Genomic DNA, 20,160 nt, shown 5'->3' on the forward strand with positions numbered 1-20,160 from the left:
AAGTTGTTGTGTCAGCATCAGGGGTTCCACGTAGGCTTTTGCTGGGCTGTCTGTGGGGGACAGTTTGATTAATTTCTGGCTATAGCTTGGCAGTCACAGGAACTGACATTTCCAGTATAAACTCAGGAAATATCAAGAAATTTGGATTTGATTTGACTTGGTTGTGTATATTTTGAGTTGTGGGACATTCGAATGGAAATCTTCAGCAGAAAATGGTGGACCCAGAGGTCAGGAGTGTGGATGTTAGAACAACTGGAAAATTATCTGTATAGAGGTTTGAGCCTTAAGCCTCCTTGAGATAGCCGAGTAAGGAAGTCTAGGGAGAAGGGAGGAAGTTGAGGATAACTCAAGATGAAAATATAAAGAGGAGTTCTACAGGAGAGATCAGCACATAACCACTAGTATATTTAAATACATGTTGCTTTTAGAGACAGATAAATAGATCAAAAAATGCTTCAAAATGATTCTAGGTTTTTGAATGTGGTTTGGTACTAATAACCTTAATTTAATGATTCTTGCTATATTCTTACCCCAATTCCCTTCCTCATAGGTAGAAGAAGAAATCTTGACTCTTTCTCAGGTGTTAGCAGCAAAAGAGAAGCATCTAGCAGAGATCAAGCGGAAACTTGGGATCAATTCACTACAGGAACTAAAACAGAACATTGCCAAAGGGTGGCAAGACGTGACAGCAACATCTGCGTATGTTCTCTTGATCATCCATTTCTCAAGGGACTGCAGAGGGCATTTTTGCCCCCTTTGTCTGGGGAGGGGAATAGAAAGGGAATGAGCACACTTTTGCAGCTTTTTTGCGCATTCCATAGGATACTTTTCCAATCCTAAAATGTACCTGCTTCTTTTCTAACTTCCAGGCTGTTCTAGGGAATAGAAATAAAGCAGCCTTATATATGACTTGAATAAATAAAATTTAAGTTCCAACAACATTTTGACTTGTTAGATAGTTACATGTACCATTGAGTTCTCAGAATAACCCAGTACAGTGGCATCATAGAAGATAAGTGGGTGGTGAGATAACCCCAGATAAGAAAATGGATTCAGTTAAGTTTTAGGTCAAAAACCTCTCCCAATGTGAAGGCAGGGTTTGAACTCAGGTGTGATCAACTAAAGAGCCAGTCTTTTTTTTTTTTTTTTTTTAAACCCTGCTCTTTACAGAGCATTGGACTCTTGGGTCACAGTCCTTTAGGTGGCAGAGTCTTTAGTCTTTTTGATCATACACATTTGGGTATGGCACCATTGTGATGCAATTTTGTTTCCTAGCATAAGGAGGAACATTAAGCTTCTAGCAACAGATTCCAAACAGTTCTCCGTCTTCTGTATTCAGTCCCAGCTGCTGAGCTGGTGAACAGCAGGGAGGCCTACAGCACCCTGATGTGACAGTATAGGGTACCCACCCTTGTCGTTCTGCTTGCAACCTATATCAGTAAGCTGTGGGAGAACATGCAGAGAACTATTCTTTGACAATCTCACCATAAGCTGAATTTGTTTTTAGCGTTTGATTTTGATGGAAAATGTACAGTACATTCCTTGCTAGAATGTGGGAGCCTTAACCTCTTTGGTGTTATATTTTTTGTTTTTCCCTTTGCTAATACCTGGGTAGATAGGAAGAGGGGGTGGCAAATCATACCTTGTGTTATAGCAGATGCCCCATGTGCGTCATTTTAGATATTGTGGTGTTTATATACCCTGGTGAGAGTCTGTAAGTACTTATTTGGTAGCTGTATAGACATGCAGAATTTTAAAAAATTGAATAATAAAATGCACATGGGCCTTACTTTCGGTCCACTTTTAGGAGACAAAGTTGTAAAAGGCATGGAAAGAATTTGATTTCACTTTTGTTTTGATTGGCTTAAATGGAAAAGGAAAGAACAAGAGGTATCATTTCTTTGAGCCCCTGGCTCCTTCTTATTTTTGCTTCATGACTATTTTTAGTCTCCATCCTGATGTCTTTGGCTCTGCCTCTGTCTTTCTGGCTGTCTGAAGGTACTGCAGAAGATTGTGCCTGAAATGATGTTCAGGTATAAAATGATGTGGCAATGCTAACCTGGTGGATGATAAAGAATTTTAGATGTACTAATATTTTTGTTTTTGAGAGTTCTCCAAAGGTGGTGATTACAGCACTTTAAATAGGTGATTACAGCACTATTAAGTATAGGTTAGCTTACTTTTCTTTGACCTATTCCTTTATATTTTAATACAGCTATAAGAAGACATCGGAAACCTTATCTCAAGCTGGACAGAAGGCTTCAGCTGCTTTTTCATCTGTTGGATCGGTCATTACCAAAAAACTGGAAGACGTAAAGTATGTCCTTGTTTTTCCTAGTTCATTAAAGGAACTAAAACCACACTATGTTATTATATTGCACTGTTTGCTGACCTTGGCCTTGGTGATGCTGGATTCCTCTCTGATTGAGGGAGGGAGTGTACTCCTACCTGTATCAGAAGTGTTGCTGAAATTTGTTCTGGCATAGTCTTCTAATGTTCAGACATAACATTCAACATGAGTGTCTTAAGAGTACGTTCAAGGTTATTAAAAAATTCTGGTTGTGAACTTTCATCCTTCTAGTCCTTCTTGATCACAAATGGTAAGTATGTCTCTTGTGGTTGTGAGTATGTGGTTGTGGGCTGAGTCTGTGTCTTATTGGTGATGCGTCCAGGACCATTGAAGTACCCACTTCAACTGAGACCTGCCTTCACTCACTTCTCTGTGGTACATTTTTACAAATCTTGGTGTGATTACAACATACTCATTTGTGAACTGATTTGTACTGATTTATAAGCCATATCTTTGTTCATGCTGAGGCCCAAATCTTGATTTTTGAGCAACTGCTATTTATTTTGCATTTTTAAAAATAATTTTAATTTGGGGGTTACATCTTTGCTCTTCCATATGTGTCCACGTGGTACTCTCCCTCCTCTAAACCACCCTTGCCAAAGTCCTTTGTCTTCCTCCACTTTTTATTTTGCTTTTGTATTTTAGATTAGTCTGTAGAATTTAATTCCACTTCATGGTGCTTTTGTGCCGCCACCCTCCCACCCCACCATGTCTTATCTGACACCCCTGTGGATTAGGATAATACTGAAAGTGACAAACATGGTTTATATTGCCAGCACTTCTGTTGGCATGCAGACTTTGTGCTTTAAAAACAAAACTCAGATTGCATGCCTTTGCGTCTTTCGTGTGTTGAGAAATTTGGTTTTACAACCAGAATTTTGTTGTTTGAATAAGTTTGGTCAATCAGTGTATTTCTCTGGTACCCAAATAACTTGCTCATTATGTTTGGGTTATCACCATTGTACACATAAAATAAACATGGTTTCTTAAACCTTTTTGCAATTACATGTACATCGCCCAGGTGCTCTCATTATTTGGCTTGCCCTCTCAGCTGTGCGGCACTTCAGTGTCCAGTTAAAATCTTACCCGACTTGTAAAAAGTAGGTTATTTAATTGTTTCAGATTTACCAGAACTTCCTTTCTTTTTTAATGCTTGCTCTGGCTTTTTACAGATTTCAGGCCTTTTCACATTCCTTTAGGTAAGGAGAGTTGGAACTGTCACTGTAGCTTAGCAGTTGTCTTGAGACAAGTGTGCTTAGATTTTTATGCCATGTTGGCTGGTTGTTTGTCCTCTACCTACCTTTCTTGCGTTTTTTTTTTTTTTTCCTTTCTTGCGTTTTGACTATCTTTTTCTCTAATGCAATCCTATATTCAAGGGAGGGTTTCTGGTACACCATGAGTAATGGATAAATTAAAAGAAGAATTTGACACTATGGTTTAGGGGATATGGAAATGATTTTGACTTTTTAAATTTTTGTATTATATATTTTAGTAAAAAGAAGCCGCTTTACCATGGTATGCAGAATCCCTCCCTTTTAATGTCTGACTTTGTTTGTTTGTTTTTGATGCTTCAATTTCTTTGGTGCTTTTGTAAGGATTTTGGAATTTTCTATCACCTGGGTTCCATTATGCAATTGTAATACTCTGCATATGTACTGCCTCAGGACCTTCATCTTCTGTATTGTTAGTTACTCAGAAATTTTTTGTGTGTAGTAAAATATACCCAATATAAAATTTACATTACTCTGTACTTTTTAGGACATGTTTCACAATTTTATTATTTCTTTACTCTAGTTATATCTTTTAAATATGTAAGGAAATGTCATGGTTGCAGAAAAAAAAAATAAAGTACATTAAGCTGAATAAGAAGTCATATTATATAGATGTCAGCCAAACTAGGCCCTAGATGGAAGCTTTGTAGTATTGAGCAAACCTCTCCTTTTTCTTCCATACAAACTGTGATTATCTATTTAGTCATCAGAATAAACTAAGGTGGAAGAATGACTTCAGTCTGTAAGTGGGGAGGATAGTATAGTGGTCTCTGTCTCTGTTGTTGTTAATGCATATCATCCTTTAAGCAAACACTTGCTAGTCTAGCTATTTGCCTTAAAGAAACAAGCAGGTACTTAGAGCTGAGGTCCTCCTGTCTTAGTTATACGTTGCCCTGGAAGTCAGAATAAATCACACAGAGCTAAGTAAACTCAAATTGTTGGACTTTTTAAAGTTAAAATTGTGTTTAACAAAAAAAGCAAAGAATCCGTGATGGGAGGTGATTCTTTGTCTCTGGTGTTTAATTATTATAAATGACTGAAGTGCTCTAGGCACATTTTTTTACCTGAAGTTATTTGAGTTGTGTGAACATGTATGCAGTCACATAGCCTGTTCTGCTGCCATTAGAACGCCTGCTGTCTAAAGGATATAACTATAAACTAGACATAGTACTTCTTTGGAAAGAACTTAAAATCTTCCGTGGACTGGGAATGAGTTTGGATTGGAAGTGCCCAGTTAGTAACTAATTATAAAACAATGTTCAGTAAAACAATGTTCAATATGATATAAACAAAAATATGAAAATATGTAAGGACTCTGGAGGAATTTGATCAGTGCATATCACTGTTTCTCTATATCTTTAAGAAGACTAAAAATATGTACATAAGGATGGCTCAGTATTAATTCACCAGAGTTTTTCTATTCTTTCCTAACTCCATAGAGTGAATTTTTTCATTTCATCTAAAATACAACTGCAATTATATGCAATCTACCATTTTCTTTTTTTTTTTAGGAACTTGTCATTTATTAAAAACAAACATTTAAGGGAAACTTCTGGCAATGCTTTTAAATAGGACAAAAATAATAAGCACATTTTAATGCAGTCTACCATTTTCTTTTTAAAGATTTATTTAGTTATGCATACAAGAACTGGGGAACAGGCCAGGGGGATGGAGGGTGAGAGGATTCACCAGAGACAGAGTGGGGAGCAGAAGAGGCAGACTGACTGAAATACACTGCTGAGGGGAGTAGGGGCAAGTCAGGAGAGGTCTGCTGCGCCATGTGGGTCACTTCTCTGGCTGGGGATCAAACTCATGCTGCAGTGGCTGCAGATAGCTTCATAGTGCTGTGTCTTAACCCCTTGTGCCACCAGGGAGGCCTCCAATTTCAACCCTGCTTTAATGAATCAGCATATCAATATGTGGAGGTTTAAAGTAAGGTGTCTGATTAAAACTTGAAAGACAGGGCCTTCCAGGTGGCACAGATTGAGCACCACGCTGTGAAGCTGTCGGCAGCCTCTGTAGTGCAGGTTGGATTCCTGGCCAGCCAGGGACAAACCCACATGGCGAGGCAGACCTCTCCTGCCTTGCCTGCTGCTCCCCTCAGCAGTGTCTTTGATCTGTCTGCCTGTGCTGTCCCCTCTCTGTCTCTGGTGAATCCTCTCACCCTCCAGCACCTCTGGCCTATACCCCAGTTCTTGTATAAATAAATCAATCTTTTAAAAAAAATCTTTTGAAAGCTAAATTTTATAGCAAAATCAAACAATATAAGTTGGGTAAAGTCATTTAATATAATATCTGTGCTAAGAAGTTCTGATTGTAGTCTGTTTTTATGCAATCACATATAATAGGAAATAGATGAAAAAATACAGAAACATACAAGTAAAATCCATCTCTTTTAGATCAGTGAGTTACAGAACAGATACTGGCAATGTGCCCCCCAACAACTGTCCCAGAAGCGTGAACTTGGACAGTCGATCTTCAGTGTTTTGATCCCACAGCAAGACCCTTTCTCCCACAGAGGCAGATAAAGCAAGCCCCACTTGCTGTGAAATAATTAGTTAATCTTCTGTTCTGAGTCCACCCTTATCCAGCAAACCTATGGCAGTGATTTCCCTCTCTGATGGAATTGTGGATCATTTGTTGACATGTATTTTAGACTTAGTAACAGTTTTTATTTTATTTGGTCAACTAATAAATTAGTACTTGGGATGTAGATATAGATATTTGCTTTATAGTTTGATGGGTGAATAAGGAAGAAGAAAGGGAGTGAGGCTGAGAGAGATTTATTTATTTATGCATACAAGACCTGGGGTACAGGCCAGAGGTGTGGTGGGTGAGAGGATCCACCAGAGATGGGGGAGGGAACAGAATAGGCAGATTGATGGAAATACACTGCTGAGGAGAGCAGTGGGCGAGTCAGGATAGGTCTGCTGCTCCATGTGGGTTGTTCACAGGCCGGCTGGCCTGGGGGAATCGAACTCGTGCTACAGAGGCTGCAGACAGCTTCATAGGTTGCGTCTTAACCCCTTGTACCACCAGGGAGGCCCGAGATTTGTTTTTGATGTCCTAAGAATTAGGTGTCTATGCCAGGTTGGGGATCAAACATGGGATGTGTTAATGAGCACTAAACTGGGAGATCCTCTGGGGACAACCAGCTTTTGCCCAAGATAGTGTGTTCATATCCACCTCTCCTGTTTGCTTATTTTCTACACATATATGGTAAGCATTGACTTATGCCTTTAATTTTTGAGAGAAACTTTAAAAGAGCCTTCTCATTTCACTTGGTGTCAGTGTTAGGTATAAACTATAGTAGTATTAATAGCTCACTATCACATTTCAGTAACATTATTAGTCAAATATTTTTGATATATTTAAGAAGTACTACTTTGACTTTATTTCCAAAGGAAGTTTTTCCTTTTTACATGGGTGTTTCTTCATGTAAACCTCTAGATACTTATATTTGTTTTGGACTTACTAAGGTATTTCCAAACAATTCTGTTACACTGAAAATTTCCACCACTGAATGGGAAAAGAAAGGATCTCATTCCTCTCATCAGAGAATACTTTCGTATTTTCCTTCTCTATCCCCTGATAATTCCAAATGTCTTTACAATTCATTTTTTCAACTTTTATCATCTCAAGACTTGTTTTATGTGGATAATCCTAAATTACATTGTGCCCTGGATGCTGAATTTACAGTCAATTTGATGCATCTAGAATTCTCTATTCTTTTTATTCTGCATTTGTTCTGTTCCCCTTTAACTAGTTTGTGTGCTGGCTGCAGGGACTCAGGACCCACCAAATGCCAGCTGGAGGAAGTGATCTTGTACATGGGTGCTTAGGAACTGTAACTAGAATTAGCTGTGCATTGGGCCTCCCCTGGTGGCGCAGGCTGCCCGCAGCCTCTGCAGCACCGGTTCGTTCCCCAGCCACCGGCGAGGGTCCCACACCCAAAAAAAAAAAAAAAAACCAAAACCACAAAACAATTAGCTGTGCATTTTTGAAATATGTCCTTGCTTTGCCCACCTGTTTCTTCATTTTGTTGAAACTATGAATTCAGTCTGCAAGCAGTTTGTCTCATGTTTGGCCATTATTCACCTTCTTTTGCCAGAATCTGGTCATTTCTGCCAAAATGAATGTTCTAGTTAAGTCTATGAGAACTATAAAGTTAACTGACAAAAAGGGCACTATGTTGCACAGAAACAAATTGTTTTGGAATCCAAGGAGAAACATTCCAAATCTTGCTTTTTCTTAAGCAGGCTGGGACCTACTCATGCTAGCCCAGCTGATTGGAAAACTGTTAGAAACCAAGGTTGCTTTTAGAAACTAAGCATCAGGTTCCTTTCCTACCTGGCTCCTTCCCCTCATGATCATTTCCTCTTCATTTCTCTGCCTCTCTCTGTGCTTAGATTCAGTCCTTTCTTTGGGAACTGACATCCTCTGCATTCTTGTAGCTTCCACTTTGACCCAAAATGTCTTCCTCAACATCAGATGTACGTGACTTTCTAGTTTAAGTGTAACTAACCAGTGGCATAGTGTCCTAATTACAAAATCCCAGGATAAGACTCTGTTTTCTTAATTCTTTCTTTTTCCATTTAGTCCAAACAATTTGTAGAAGGTTATCTGTGGTGGGTGGAGCTCCTGACCTAGTTATCTATTTGATGTTGACAGAAGGTGGCTCTGGCAATGTGGCTACACAGCAGAGTTTGAGGAAGGGCAGGTGACGTTTGATTTCTGGTATTGTAAGCCAAGAAGGGTGATTTTTATTAATTTTTATTAATTTGTCCTGCAGTAGACTGCAGCATTCTGTAATAGACCAAGAAGAAACGAAAAGAACAAGTTTCTCTGAGTAGATTATGTTCTTGCACCTGAGATAGCTGCCACTATTATAGGAGAGAGAATGTACAAATCTCTTACTGTGTTATGTGCAGAATAAAGTATAAAAATGCCCAAATATTTGATTGATTATCTTGTCTACACAAGCTACTGGCATATTTTCATTTATAGCATTATCACATACCTCATGAATAAAATAAATTATACAAAAAAGTAGATTTGAGGCAATATATTTGGAACTCTTTGTCATTTATAAACACTGTGTCTTTGAGAAAATTAAATCACAAACACAAAATATTATTCAGGATTAATACTTTGAACTGTCTTGCTTATCTAAAAATGCCATGTCAGTAATCAAAATATTATAAGTGTAGAAATAATATCAACTGGACACAGTGACTTTGTGAGCCCAAGAATTAAGGCATTTTCACCTTGTGAGGTGGCCTCTGTGAACCGGAACTGTATTGTCTGGAGTAAGAAGTTGGTGCAAGTAAAATGGGAGGACAAGTAATACTTGAATGACATTTAATAGCATTAGGTTTAACTGTGATGAAATATATGTACCTCTTAATGGAAAATAGATACTACTACTATTGAGACTGTAATGCAGCCCCAATAAGTAGTTACAGTCCCACCTACTTAAAGTTGTCAAGTAAGTAATTTATTTGGAGACCTTCCTGTTCTTACCAGGTAACAAATATGTGAGGGAAAGACAGCCACAGAGCCCTTCACCGGCCTTGCTTGTGCCTGTGTGTACATGTACATGTGTGCTTTATTTTTTGAGGGGAGGTGGTGAACATTGAATTTTTGAGTCCCAAAGACCCAAGTGACCTTGGGTAAATCATTTAACTTCTGACTCTTGATGCTAAATGCCTTACAGGTACGGGTGAAAGCACTTTATAGTTTTTAAAGTGCTGTAAAAATGCAAGGTTGAATTATTTAAAAAATCATAAATTGTTCTGTTAACTACTGGGATTAAATTGTCTCATGAATAAAAATAAATTATATTGGAATAACTTTGCTCCCCTCCATCTCAAAAAAGTAGATAATTCTTCATGGTGCCTAAAAGACGAAGCTGCTAGAAACCTAAAATTTAGTTGCCTTTTAAATAATGTGCAATTACTATTATACTAACTTCATTTCTATCTCTTTTTAATGCTGCCTCTTAGTATACGCTCCATTCAACATTCAATTAGCATGCCTGCTATGAGGTAAAGTATTCATTATTTAGATGTTTAACTTGAACTGTTCTAAGTAGGGAATCAGAATTCTACTGCAAACAAGCTACAAATTTAACATGATAGCAGTTTTCAGTTGCTCTTTCTGTATTGTTAGGATGAGTGCAAGAGATATTGTTTGATTTTTTTAAAAAAGGAATTATCACTTCTAAACAATTTTGTTGGCTTGTTTCACATCTGACATCTGTTTAACTAAAAAGGTTAATATTACTCATCTTAATAAACTTCCCCTTCATGGATATAGGTGTCCAACCACTTCTGCAATAATTTTAGTTACATTTACTGCCCCCCACCTTTTTTTCCATCCTATCTATTCCTTTTTCTATTTCCCTCCACGTTGTTAAATTTGGAGCCAACTGTGATTTAATTCTACTGTCCTTTCTCATCAGTAAGCACTTGCAAGTGGTTATGTTATTACCTCTCCTAACCCCTCTAGAGAGAGGATTTTCTTTTTTTAAGTATGTGTTTTGCTTAAACTTCAGTGTACATCAGGACTACCTGCAGGAATTGTTAAAAGCCCCCTAATTGCTGACCCCCACCCCTTGAGTTTCTGATTAGTTAGGCTTAGGGTAGGATTGGCGAATCTGCATTTATGTTAACAGCTTCCCCACAGAGTACAGACACCCCTAGCCTGAGAATCACACCTTGGCCTGCCTGCCCATCACCGCTGTGGGAATAAGAAACCCCTTGTTTCCTTCTTCACCTTTCACTTCTTGGTGTAGTAGGAAAGATAGTATTGGGTGGATAGTATCAAAGCTTACGAAATCCATGTGTGAACAACATAGGCGCTGTGATCCTCCTTAATTAATATGGATGAATGTGAAGGCATGAAGGCAATTTCATGGGCTCTGATGTGGCAGCTTTGTGAAGTAGGCAGAGCTGTGCTTCTGTGGGCCTCCCTTCCTTCCATCCCCCCGCCTCTCCCAGTTATGCTGCTTCTGGCAACCAGTTATGGAGTCCCATATGGTCTGCTTGTCTGATAATGAGTTCATGCAGGAGTCTTGCCAGATGATTTGTGAATTTAAACAAGAATTCTACAGCATAGAGTGTTAACCAAAATCAGACTGATCTAGTGGCAGCATTTTCTTGTACCATGGCTAGTTGGTTGGGGAAGTGACACATTGATGCTTGACCTGATGTTTCTTCTCCTCACACACATCCTGGACTAGGTATATATCATGTGAGTCTAAGATGGGCTTTGTTCATGGAATCAAAAGCATGGTGAAAACCTCAAAACAGAAATTGAGAATCATATATGACATATTTGTGTGCATACTGACATAGATATATACATAGAGAGAGATATTTTTTGCTGATTGAGAATTATGGCAAAGAAAAAGTCAACTAAGGAGGTTTACAAAATCATTAGGTGTTTTTTTTTTCCCCTCAGTATTTGTAATTTTACAATTTATTTTTCTTTTTTCTCTGCAGGAACTCCCCAACTTTCAAATCATTTGAAGAAAAGGTCGAAAACTTAAAGGCAAGTAGAGAGATGAACAGTTTTTGTGCTATCTTGCTGGTGCCTTAATTTTCTTTGGTTTGGGTATATCATTCATATTTTTTTCTAAACCAGAAAGAACTTTAATGACTTTATTATTTATATTCTTAATGGATATTTCAGGTAATGTATACTTTTTAATTAGTATTTTTTGAATGTGTGTTATAGCATGGCAAATACTAAGAGCAGAAAGGAAATGCATGCTTTAAAAAACAATAGTACTCTAGAAGTTCATGTTGCCTTTTGTTTTATTCACTTCAAAATTTTTGTAATTGGCCAAAGTTTAATATAAATTTTATTGTAGAAATTTAAAAATATATAGAAAAGCACCCAAAAAAAACCCAAATTGGTCCTACCCTGCAAACAGTGATACGTATGTAAACATGTATACATACATGTAGGCACCAAACTTTCCAGGAGCAAAGCATTAGAAAGCTTACATTCTAACTGGGAAAAATGCATGTATTTCTCTCCTTTGTTGTTCTTCATTTTTTTTGCATAAGTGTAGCTGGTGAACAATTTGATGGAATACAGTCTTAGCCAAATATAAAGACAATTCAATAGATATTTTAGAATAATAAACCTTAAAAAGTTATTCAAACAAATTTCTTGAAAAACAATTGGCAGAAAGGAAAAAAAGGAGGGGTAGAATTTACCAATCTGAGTATTTCAGCTGGAATACCACATACATTTTTCTATTAAATGCAGCAAACGACACAAAAGTACTAAACTCCTTATGCATACAATGTAGAGTTATATGTTCCGCACATATGTAATAATCACTGAACTATTAGGTTCCCGATTTATTCAAAGTAAATTTAGAATTACTTTATGCAGAGTCATCTAAATTTATGTTTCATGATGTCTTTTCCCTTTTGAACCTTTTTAAAAGTCTAAAGTAGGGGGAACCAAGCCTGCTGGTGGTGATTTTGGAGAAATCTTGAATTCGACTGCAAATGCTAGTGCCACTGCCACGGAGCCTCTTCCAGAACAGACTCAGGAGAGCCTGTGAGATTCCTACCTTTGTTCTGCTACCCACTGCCAGATGCTGCAAGCGAGATCCAAGTACATCTTGTCAACATTCATTGCTATGAATTTCTACCAGATGTGCTTTTATTTAGCTTTACATATTCCTTTGACCAAATAGTTTGTGGGTTGAACAAAATAAAAATATCTACACCTCTGTTCCTGGGAAACACTCTTTAATGCATACTCAAGGTCCTTTCTTTAGGTAATACCATTATAAAAATTGTGTAGTGCTGGGGAACTCTGATTAGAATGATCCAAGAAATTGCAGGTGACTATAATTGCTTTCCTACTTTCAAAAACTGTCCTGGATTTGGGATACAGGTTAATCATCTTTATCTGCTATATAATTTTCTTTTTTTCCCCTCTTTTAACTTCCGGAGATTTGACTCAATTAAAATTATTCCTAAAATTTTCTGAATCCTGTTATTAAAAGTTTTGGCATAATTTTCCTTATCTTCAGGGGAGGAACTACCAGCTACAGAAAATATTTTTGAATAAGCATTGTTTTAGTAAAGTATCTTCTGTGTTGGGTGTCTGAAGACAGCAGAGAGTTAAATAAATCAGCTCTATATACAGTTTGCTTTAGTTTTGTAAGTGACTATATGCACAGTTCATTCAAACTGAGGTGATGTGAGAGTGGAACCCTTTCCTACTTGTTTATCACCATTTGTGACAGTTACCACTTCAGTGTATTGGTTATTATGCCATTTCAACTTAGTTTTCATCAACTTGAAATTTTAGTTTCAGAGTAAATTAACAACATACTGAATCAAGTGTATAGTGTTATTAGTAGGGTGAAATGTGAACATTCTCATCAAATTGTTCAGCTCAAAAGTCTCAAAGTTTCTTAAATCTAGGTAGCTGTAAAAATGCTAAAACCAATCACATTGGGGTAAACATGGTTGTCTTCATTTAATCCATTCAGCACAATATAAAATAAGAAGCACAGTTACATGACTAATAAAACTTGAAAAATTTTTATACTGTGGGGTTGCTGATAACTCCTGAGGATTTAATGCATTAACAAAAATCAGCTGACCATTTTCTACTTGTTTTCAGTGTGTTAGAAATTATAAAATGATACTGTAGACATTGTCCCCTACTTTGAAAACTGAATGTCAGGGCTGAATGAACCAAAGCTTCTATGTAGAGGCCAAGGTACTCTGAATTTTAATAGCTGCTTACTCATCACCAATAATTTTTTCTTATGCTGTGTATGGTTATGGCCTACAATGTTGTATTTGTTATTTATCAGGTTGTGATTGTTTTATTATTATGTATGCCAAATGTTAATTGCCATGCTTGGTGTGACATAAAGCATTTTTTAACAGCATGACTAGATTTACTTCAGGATAAATTATCTTATGAAAACCAAATTTCAAAAGCCACAAGTGTTGTTATAAAATAACATGTTGCCATTATTGATTGCTAGAGCTTTTGTTAGCACTTTAGATGCAACTGAAACTATGCTTTATTACATGTGAAAAGCTTAATAAATTCTGTATATCAGCAGTATAGGTCTCAATATTTATTATGACACCAGTGATGGCTTGGAAACAGCTGTTGTATTAAACAGTCAACTGGTGTCTACACTTTTAAAAAGACATTTATGTAACCATCTTTTAAGTCATTGCTTAATGGTATCTTACTTATTGTAAGTTATTTCCTTAAAGAGGCTTTAGGGTGAAGAACTGACCTGCGAGAATGCATGTGTAGAAATTTGTCATTTTATAGAAATATTATGGTTACTCGCATAACTGTTAAATTATTTTTCTACCAACATGCCCTTCATTTTATCACATCTTTTCATCACATTGTTTTTGGTTGGCCTGCCCTGTTACTATTTTTTTTCAAGATAACAAAATGAAATTAAGATGGCAATTTTTTTAGTTGAGTGAAATATCCTAAAATCTCTTTACTATATGGGGAGAAATGATAGACATAGCCGTGGAAAGTGGGATGGGTGTGTGTGGGTGTTGGTTATAGTTTTCTAGACATCTGCCTACACTTAAACTAAAAGATGATTTAATATATTGCAAACTACTTTGCCTCTTAAAAGAAGTAATGAATAGTAGAGGGAGGATGAATTTAGAAAAATAAACAGATAAAAAAATTTAGAAATATTATTCAAACTGGTCTTTGTGGAGGAGTCAATATTATCAATTCACAGGTAAGAAATTTAGAATATAGTAATTACTAAGGATACTGGAGACAGAGATTCTTGTGACTCAATCCTTTGTACTTTGTTTTTGACACTGTAAGAAAACAGCAACTTAAAAGTGACATCTCAAATATTTAAGGATTCAGAAACTGAAAGAAGAAATTAGTTCCTGAAATTTTCCATAGGAATGGCCTTAATTTATGGAGTTTGTGAAAAATAAAGCAAGAATTCTTATGCTTACAATAGAGGCCAAAGTAATCAGTGGAATAGAAATCATGTTAGTAACTCAAAGCAACTACTGAAATAGAGAAAAAACATTTAATTTGGAACAACTATTTCTGGATTTGTTAAGAAATATACACCATTTTTTGGTATAGTATTTAAAAACAATAAAAATTTATAATTTGGGTATGGGTTCTTTTGTATTATTACCTGTCTATTGAGGAAAGGGTGAGACCATTATACAATCTCTCTGGAGACCCTCATATCCTGGATATGGAAGTAAACCATAAGCAGCTATGGAATTAATGTATCAAACAAAACTGACAGTGCTACATGCAGACCCCCTAAAGGCATTTATAAGTGCATATTTGCTTATATCTTCCAGCGAAGATGTTGCAGTAGGCCCTATGTCACTTTTTTTTTAACTTTAAAGACCGACATGAAAAATTTATTTCCCATAGTAAAGAGACATTTGACCAGTAGTGACTGTCTCATAATTAGACTAATTATCGGGACTATATGGGTTACATGTGCGATAAAGATCACTTTTAAGTAAATCTGCATGCTTTAATTTCAGAATTTCCATATTCTGATTCTAAAATTGAATCAAAAAACTCACTTTTAGTTTCTAAGCCTCCAGAAGGCAGGTTCTGCATGTGCTTATCATCTGCCAGAATTAGTTAATGCTATTTGGCAACTAAAGTACTTAACAATTCTCATATGTAATGATATTACTTTGGCAACTAAAATACTTAACAATTCTCATATGTAATGTTGATATTGGTTAGTCGCGTGATTAATTTGGTGGTTTTTCTAGCACATAGTAAGTGCTTATGATCTTTCACTCTCCATTTGAACTTGTTTTAAAGTTGAAAATAGTCTATAACTGGCGTTATCCATTTTTCTATACTGTCAGGCATGCTTAAGAGGAATGTATTTTTAATAACCTCCAGGTCACCTCTATCTGGCCACTAAAAGCCACTATTTATGGAGCTTGCAATAAGTGTTGGTCTTTTAACATTCATTTTCTTTAATTCTTTACTCAAGGATGTGATGGTGTCACTGTTTTATAGATGAAGATTACAGCCAGTAGACATGGAACCCGTAGTTGAACTATTTTTCACTCACTGTCCTTGCCATCACTAAGATTTTTACAAAGTCTGTGATGATTAGCAAGAAATGGGGGAGAAAAGAGGCTTGTAATTTTAATACAGCAAGAAGGAAGGATGGCTCAAGGGGTGGAGTGGGACCAGAATCCCTAAAGTGCTGAGATATTACAGCTGATGTTACACGTGTGTTGGTATAGGCATGGGCAAAGTATGCTGACATCTTAGGGGTTTGCCCAGTCCTTATGTTAGCTTCTGATGGGCTACCAAGAAAACTAAGCACAATATGGAAGTGACTTGATACCAACTTATACATGAAAAACTTGAGGATTTGTTTCAAAATACGTGTCACAGCCTCAAAGAATTTATCATCTGGTTAAGGTAGAACATGAATATAATACTTCTGTCTAATTTTAAAGGTGGAGCCTTAGAAACCCCATTTGTTCTGTAGATACTGATTTAGTTATGTTTAAAACACTATTCCTTAAAAGTGCACAGGGGCTATAGCTTTATTTTAAAAGTAAAGAAACCAAATCAACAACATTGATTTGTTTGGAGTAGGTGAGGTTCCTCAGGAATAGAACTAAGAGCTGATCAAAAATTTACCACACTTTTTGTTGAAGGGAAGAAGTAACAAGTCATAAAAAGTGCAAAATTTTTTTTTTAATTTATTAATGCATACAAGAACTGGGGTATAGGCCAGCGGTGTGTGTGTAGGGGTGGTGGTGGTGGTGAAACGATTCACCAGAGAATGGGGAACAACAGGCAGATCTACAGAAATACACTGCTGAGGGGAGAAGTGGGTGAGTCAGGAGAGGTCTGCTGTGCCATGTGGGTAGCCCTGGCTGGCTGGGGATCAAACTCATGTTGCAGTGGCTGTGGACAGCTTCATAGGTTGTGTCTTAACCCCTTGCACCACCAGGGAGGCCGCAAAACTCTTTTAGCCAAGATTTCATTAAGGGTTAGAGTGCCAAGAGGGAGAATTCACCTGGAGCTGAATTTAAGCCCCCTACTTACTTTTTAAGAATAAATTGGTTAGGTAATCCTAAATCGTGATTTATACGCGTATGAACCATATCAAGGTTAGTGTACTAGCATTCTTTGTACTGCCTGTGCAACTGAAAAACATCAGGAAGATTTAAAATCCAGTCAGAGGCATCATTAAGGGCTGTGGTTAAACAAAAATTTCTATGAAGGTACTTGCAAATGAATTGTAAGGTGCTTGCCAATCCCCTCCCCCAGTCCCCCATGACCCCCCATAACTGCGATTAATATAAATAAACTGAGTAGAGTATGGGTTAACAATTAGGAAACACTTTCCCAAAAATGTCGTTGGGGCAAATTCTGGGAGTTGAGGTTTGGGGTAAGGAGGGAGAAAATCAAGAGGGTAATGGCTTCTGGTGGTGCGTATTTAGGCACATCCCTAAATTTTTAGAAGAGAATGTGGCTAACTGGAAGTGACAAACGTCTCAGATTACCATTTTTGTAACATGGGTGCATTACAGAAGAGGCGACCGAGTACAAACTAGGATCAGAGATTTCACAAATGCCTGTTGAACCCTACTCTCTGCCCGGCCTCAGGCATCCAACATCTCAACGAGTTTATAAAATTGGGAGAGCAGACGGTAAACAAAAGGAAATTATCGGCATTTTAGTGTTAAAATGATACGGAGAAAAACGGGTGTGTGTTTGGGGTTTCCCAATTTTAGGGTAATCAGAGAGCATCATATAACTGAATAACCGCCTGAAGAACAGTTGGTGAAGGGGCCTCTCTCCCTTTTGGGGAGACCCCAGAAAACAGACCGTAGCGTGGTATTACCAGAATTTACAGCAGAATAAGGCCCAAGAGATGCCCCGGCGGGCGAATTCCTGCGAGTCAAAATGTTTCCCAAGCACAACTCGGCGAACCGGGGCCAGCTGGTAAAGTCCAGCCACCAAAAATTCAATGGCAATTCCCCGCGACCCCCACTCCACTCCCAGCTCCGTCTGGACAGCGCCCTCAAACCGTGGGTAGGCGGAGCTTTTACTGCTCCGCCCCGTGACCGGCGCGCATGCGGAGGGGTCAAAGGTTAGAGGTTGTGAAGCAGTCATGGCGGCGCTGTGTCGGACCCGTGCCGTGACGGCCGAGAGTCATTTTCTACGAGTGCTTCTCCTCTCCCGGCCCTGTCGAAGTACAGGCACCGGAAGTAGCTCCGGGAGCGATAGTTCTGATTCCTCAGAGTCTAAAGCGCGCCCAGGCGGCTTTGCGAGCGCTTTACAGCGGCACTCGGAGCTGCAGCGGAAGACGGAGCCCGGGCGGATGACAGTGAGTCGCGGGAACTACGCCAGATGCGCTATGGGCCGGGCCAGAAGGGGGCGGAGCCTGCGTGGGCGGGGCGATCGCGAGACGGGAACTCGGCCTGGTTAGGAGGTAGGGCTGGGAGGCGGGGATTGGGGTGGAGCCTCGTGTAGGTGCTGGAGCGTGCGGTGGAGCGTGGAGAGCCCGGGAGGGGAGGGCGTCTGGCTACAGGCTCTGGTTACTTGGGACAGAGCATGGTTGGTGTTTTTCCTTCGGGTGAAAAGTACACTTGTACGATATTCACCTGCTGCACTTGTGCTGTCCACAGTCCATGCGAGCGACCGCCTGGCTGCAAGGGAAACCAGCTAGAAGCGCTGCCTTCGGGGGTGGGTGCTGTCTAGGGCGACCAGAGGCCGGTTGGACTCACCGGAAAGCAGGACTGTGTCTTTCTTGTTCTACACAGTAGCTCCAGCTTGGAACCTTTTGAGGTTTTCGTAAACCATTGAGGTGAATGAGAGAATTACTGTCTCTGTGAACTTGTGCAAGTGATTTAACCCGTCACTGCTTCACCTTCCTTTTCTGTAAATGAGGTTTTTTTTTTTTTTAAGTTGGATAAACTATCCATCTGTCTCAGCAATACTTTTGTAAAATATAACCGAATTATTCGATAATGAAGACATAAACAAAGTCAGAAGTTTCTTTTTATTATTAGACATGAAATTGGATGCCTGGTAGTAGTAACATATAAAAATTAACTCAATTTCTGTACTTAGTGTCTATGGCATCAATACCAAACTTTTCATAAACTGGTAGTGTTCTGGATTATAGAAAATTGCCTGCAATTTAGTATATAACCAGTAGCTGCCATTATTGATGGAAATTTCTTAAGATCCGAGGATTAGGAGAAGCCTGGTGTAGTTGGCTTTCTGTTTGCTGTCATAACAAATTACCACAAATTTAGTAGGTGAAAACAACACTTTTTTATTTTGAGTGCTGTCAGTGAGAAGTCTGATGGGTGCTGAGTTTAGACTGAGCTAAAATCAAGGCATTGGCAAGAACTTTCCTGTAGTTTCTAGGTGGGATTGGTTTCCTTACCTTTTCCAGCTTAAAAAGCGCATACTCACTTTCTTGGCTCATAGTGCTCTTTTCTGTCTTCAAAGATAGCAATAGGTTGAGTCCCTTTCATATCACATTACTATTGCCTCTCTTTTGCCTGCCCTTCTAGGTTTATGACCCCTTAGTACATTGGGCCCGCCCAGACCATCCAGCACAATGTCCTTATTTTCAGTAATTTTATTTTGCATTTTGCATCTGCAATTTTATTCCCCTTTGCTATGAAAAGTAAAATTCACAAATTCTATAGATTACAATATAGACATCTCAGGGGGCACATAATTCTGTCTCCGATACCTGGAGAAGTTGTAAAATCCTAAGAGAATGCCAGTGACTGACTTGAAAGTGTCTTAAGTGATGACTTTTAGGTCCATTGTTGGTAGAAATCTTTGAGAAGTACTGTTAAGTAGGAGTCATGTAACAAGAGATAGAGTCTGAGAAATGTACAATTTTGTCATTGTGTGCACATCACAGAGTATAATTACATAAGCCTAGATGGTGAAGTCTGCCATACCAAGGCTGTCTATAGGAAACACTGGGTTATTTTGGTTTATACAATATATGTGGTATGACTTAGAGCATCACAAGAACAGTAAGTGTTTGAAGCTCAGAATACTTCCCCTTTCACACTTACTGTGTTTTTCCAGGAGGAGACTAGGTTGTAGTCTTCATTTCACTAACTCTTAGCTTTGGAGCATTTCCAGTTACATCTTCCTAAAATTGGACACTACCGTCAAATTTAATGAGATGATCTTTTTGCTTTGCTTGAGAATCTTGGAAACCTTCATTCATGTTGCTGAGAAGTACACATCTCCCCATCAGTGGCCTGTGCCATTCAAGACCCAGTCCAGTGCAGAGGTAAAGCTTAGACTTAGTTTTAAGATGACTTAGTCATCTTAAAATCCTCTCAGCTTAGTGACTGATGCCGAGTCAGCTTTAACACAATACAATTTTAGCTTTTATGTGCACCTAGCCATTTCTCCTCCAGCTTCCTGCCTTCCCCAGTGTAGTCACACAGAGATGCTTCCAGGATCATATGGTTCTTTGAATGAAATTCC

At 38.3% G+C, this 20,160-nt stretch overlaps 2 protein-coding genes across 5 annotated transcripts in view; both read left to right on the top strand.

Moving 5' to 3' along the window:
* LOC311168385 (tumor protein D52) overlaps positions 1-12,205 on the top strand; it is a gene marked incomplete at both ends in the record, with an annotated part of 30,461 nt that extends 18,256 nt beyond the window's left edge. Inside the window, 6 exons of one of the 4 annotated variants that reach the window (XM_084229796.1) lie at positions 551-699; positions 2,216-2,317; positions 3,523-3,549; positions 9,627-9,668; positions 11,127-11,175; positions 12,086-12,205. In XM_084229796.1, coding sequence (XP_084085922.1) covers positions 551-699; positions 2,216-2,317; positions 3,523-3,549; positions 9,627-9,668; positions 11,127-11,175; positions 12,086-12,205 — 489 coding nt within the window. The remainder of the gene's footprint in view (positions 1-550; positions 700-2,215; positions 2,318-3,522; positions 3,550-9,626; positions 9,669-11,126; positions 11,176-12,085) is intronic. The other 3 variants (XM_084229798.1, XM_084229797.1, XM_084229799.1) reach the window with 3 other exon arrangements.
* Positions 12,206-17,800: 5,595 nt separating this feature from the next.
* Positions 17,801-20,160, top strand: part of LOC311169071 (small ribosomal subunit protein bS1m-like) — a gene marked incomplete at both ends in the record, with an annotated part of 86,432 nt that continues 84,072 nt past the window's right edge. Inside the window, one exon of the mRNA XM_084230765.1 lies at positions 17,801-18,016. Within this exon, the coding sequence (XP_084086891.1) occupies positions 17,801-18,016 (216 nt within the window). The remainder of the gene's footprint in view (positions 18,017-20,160) is intronic.

This window comes from Talpa europaea, assembly GCF_964194135.1.
Source record: "Talpa europaea genome assembly, chromosome: 3".
Classification (NCBI taxonomy): Eukaryota; Metazoa; Chordata; class Mammalia; order Eulipotyphla; family Talpidae; genus Talpa; species Talpa europaea.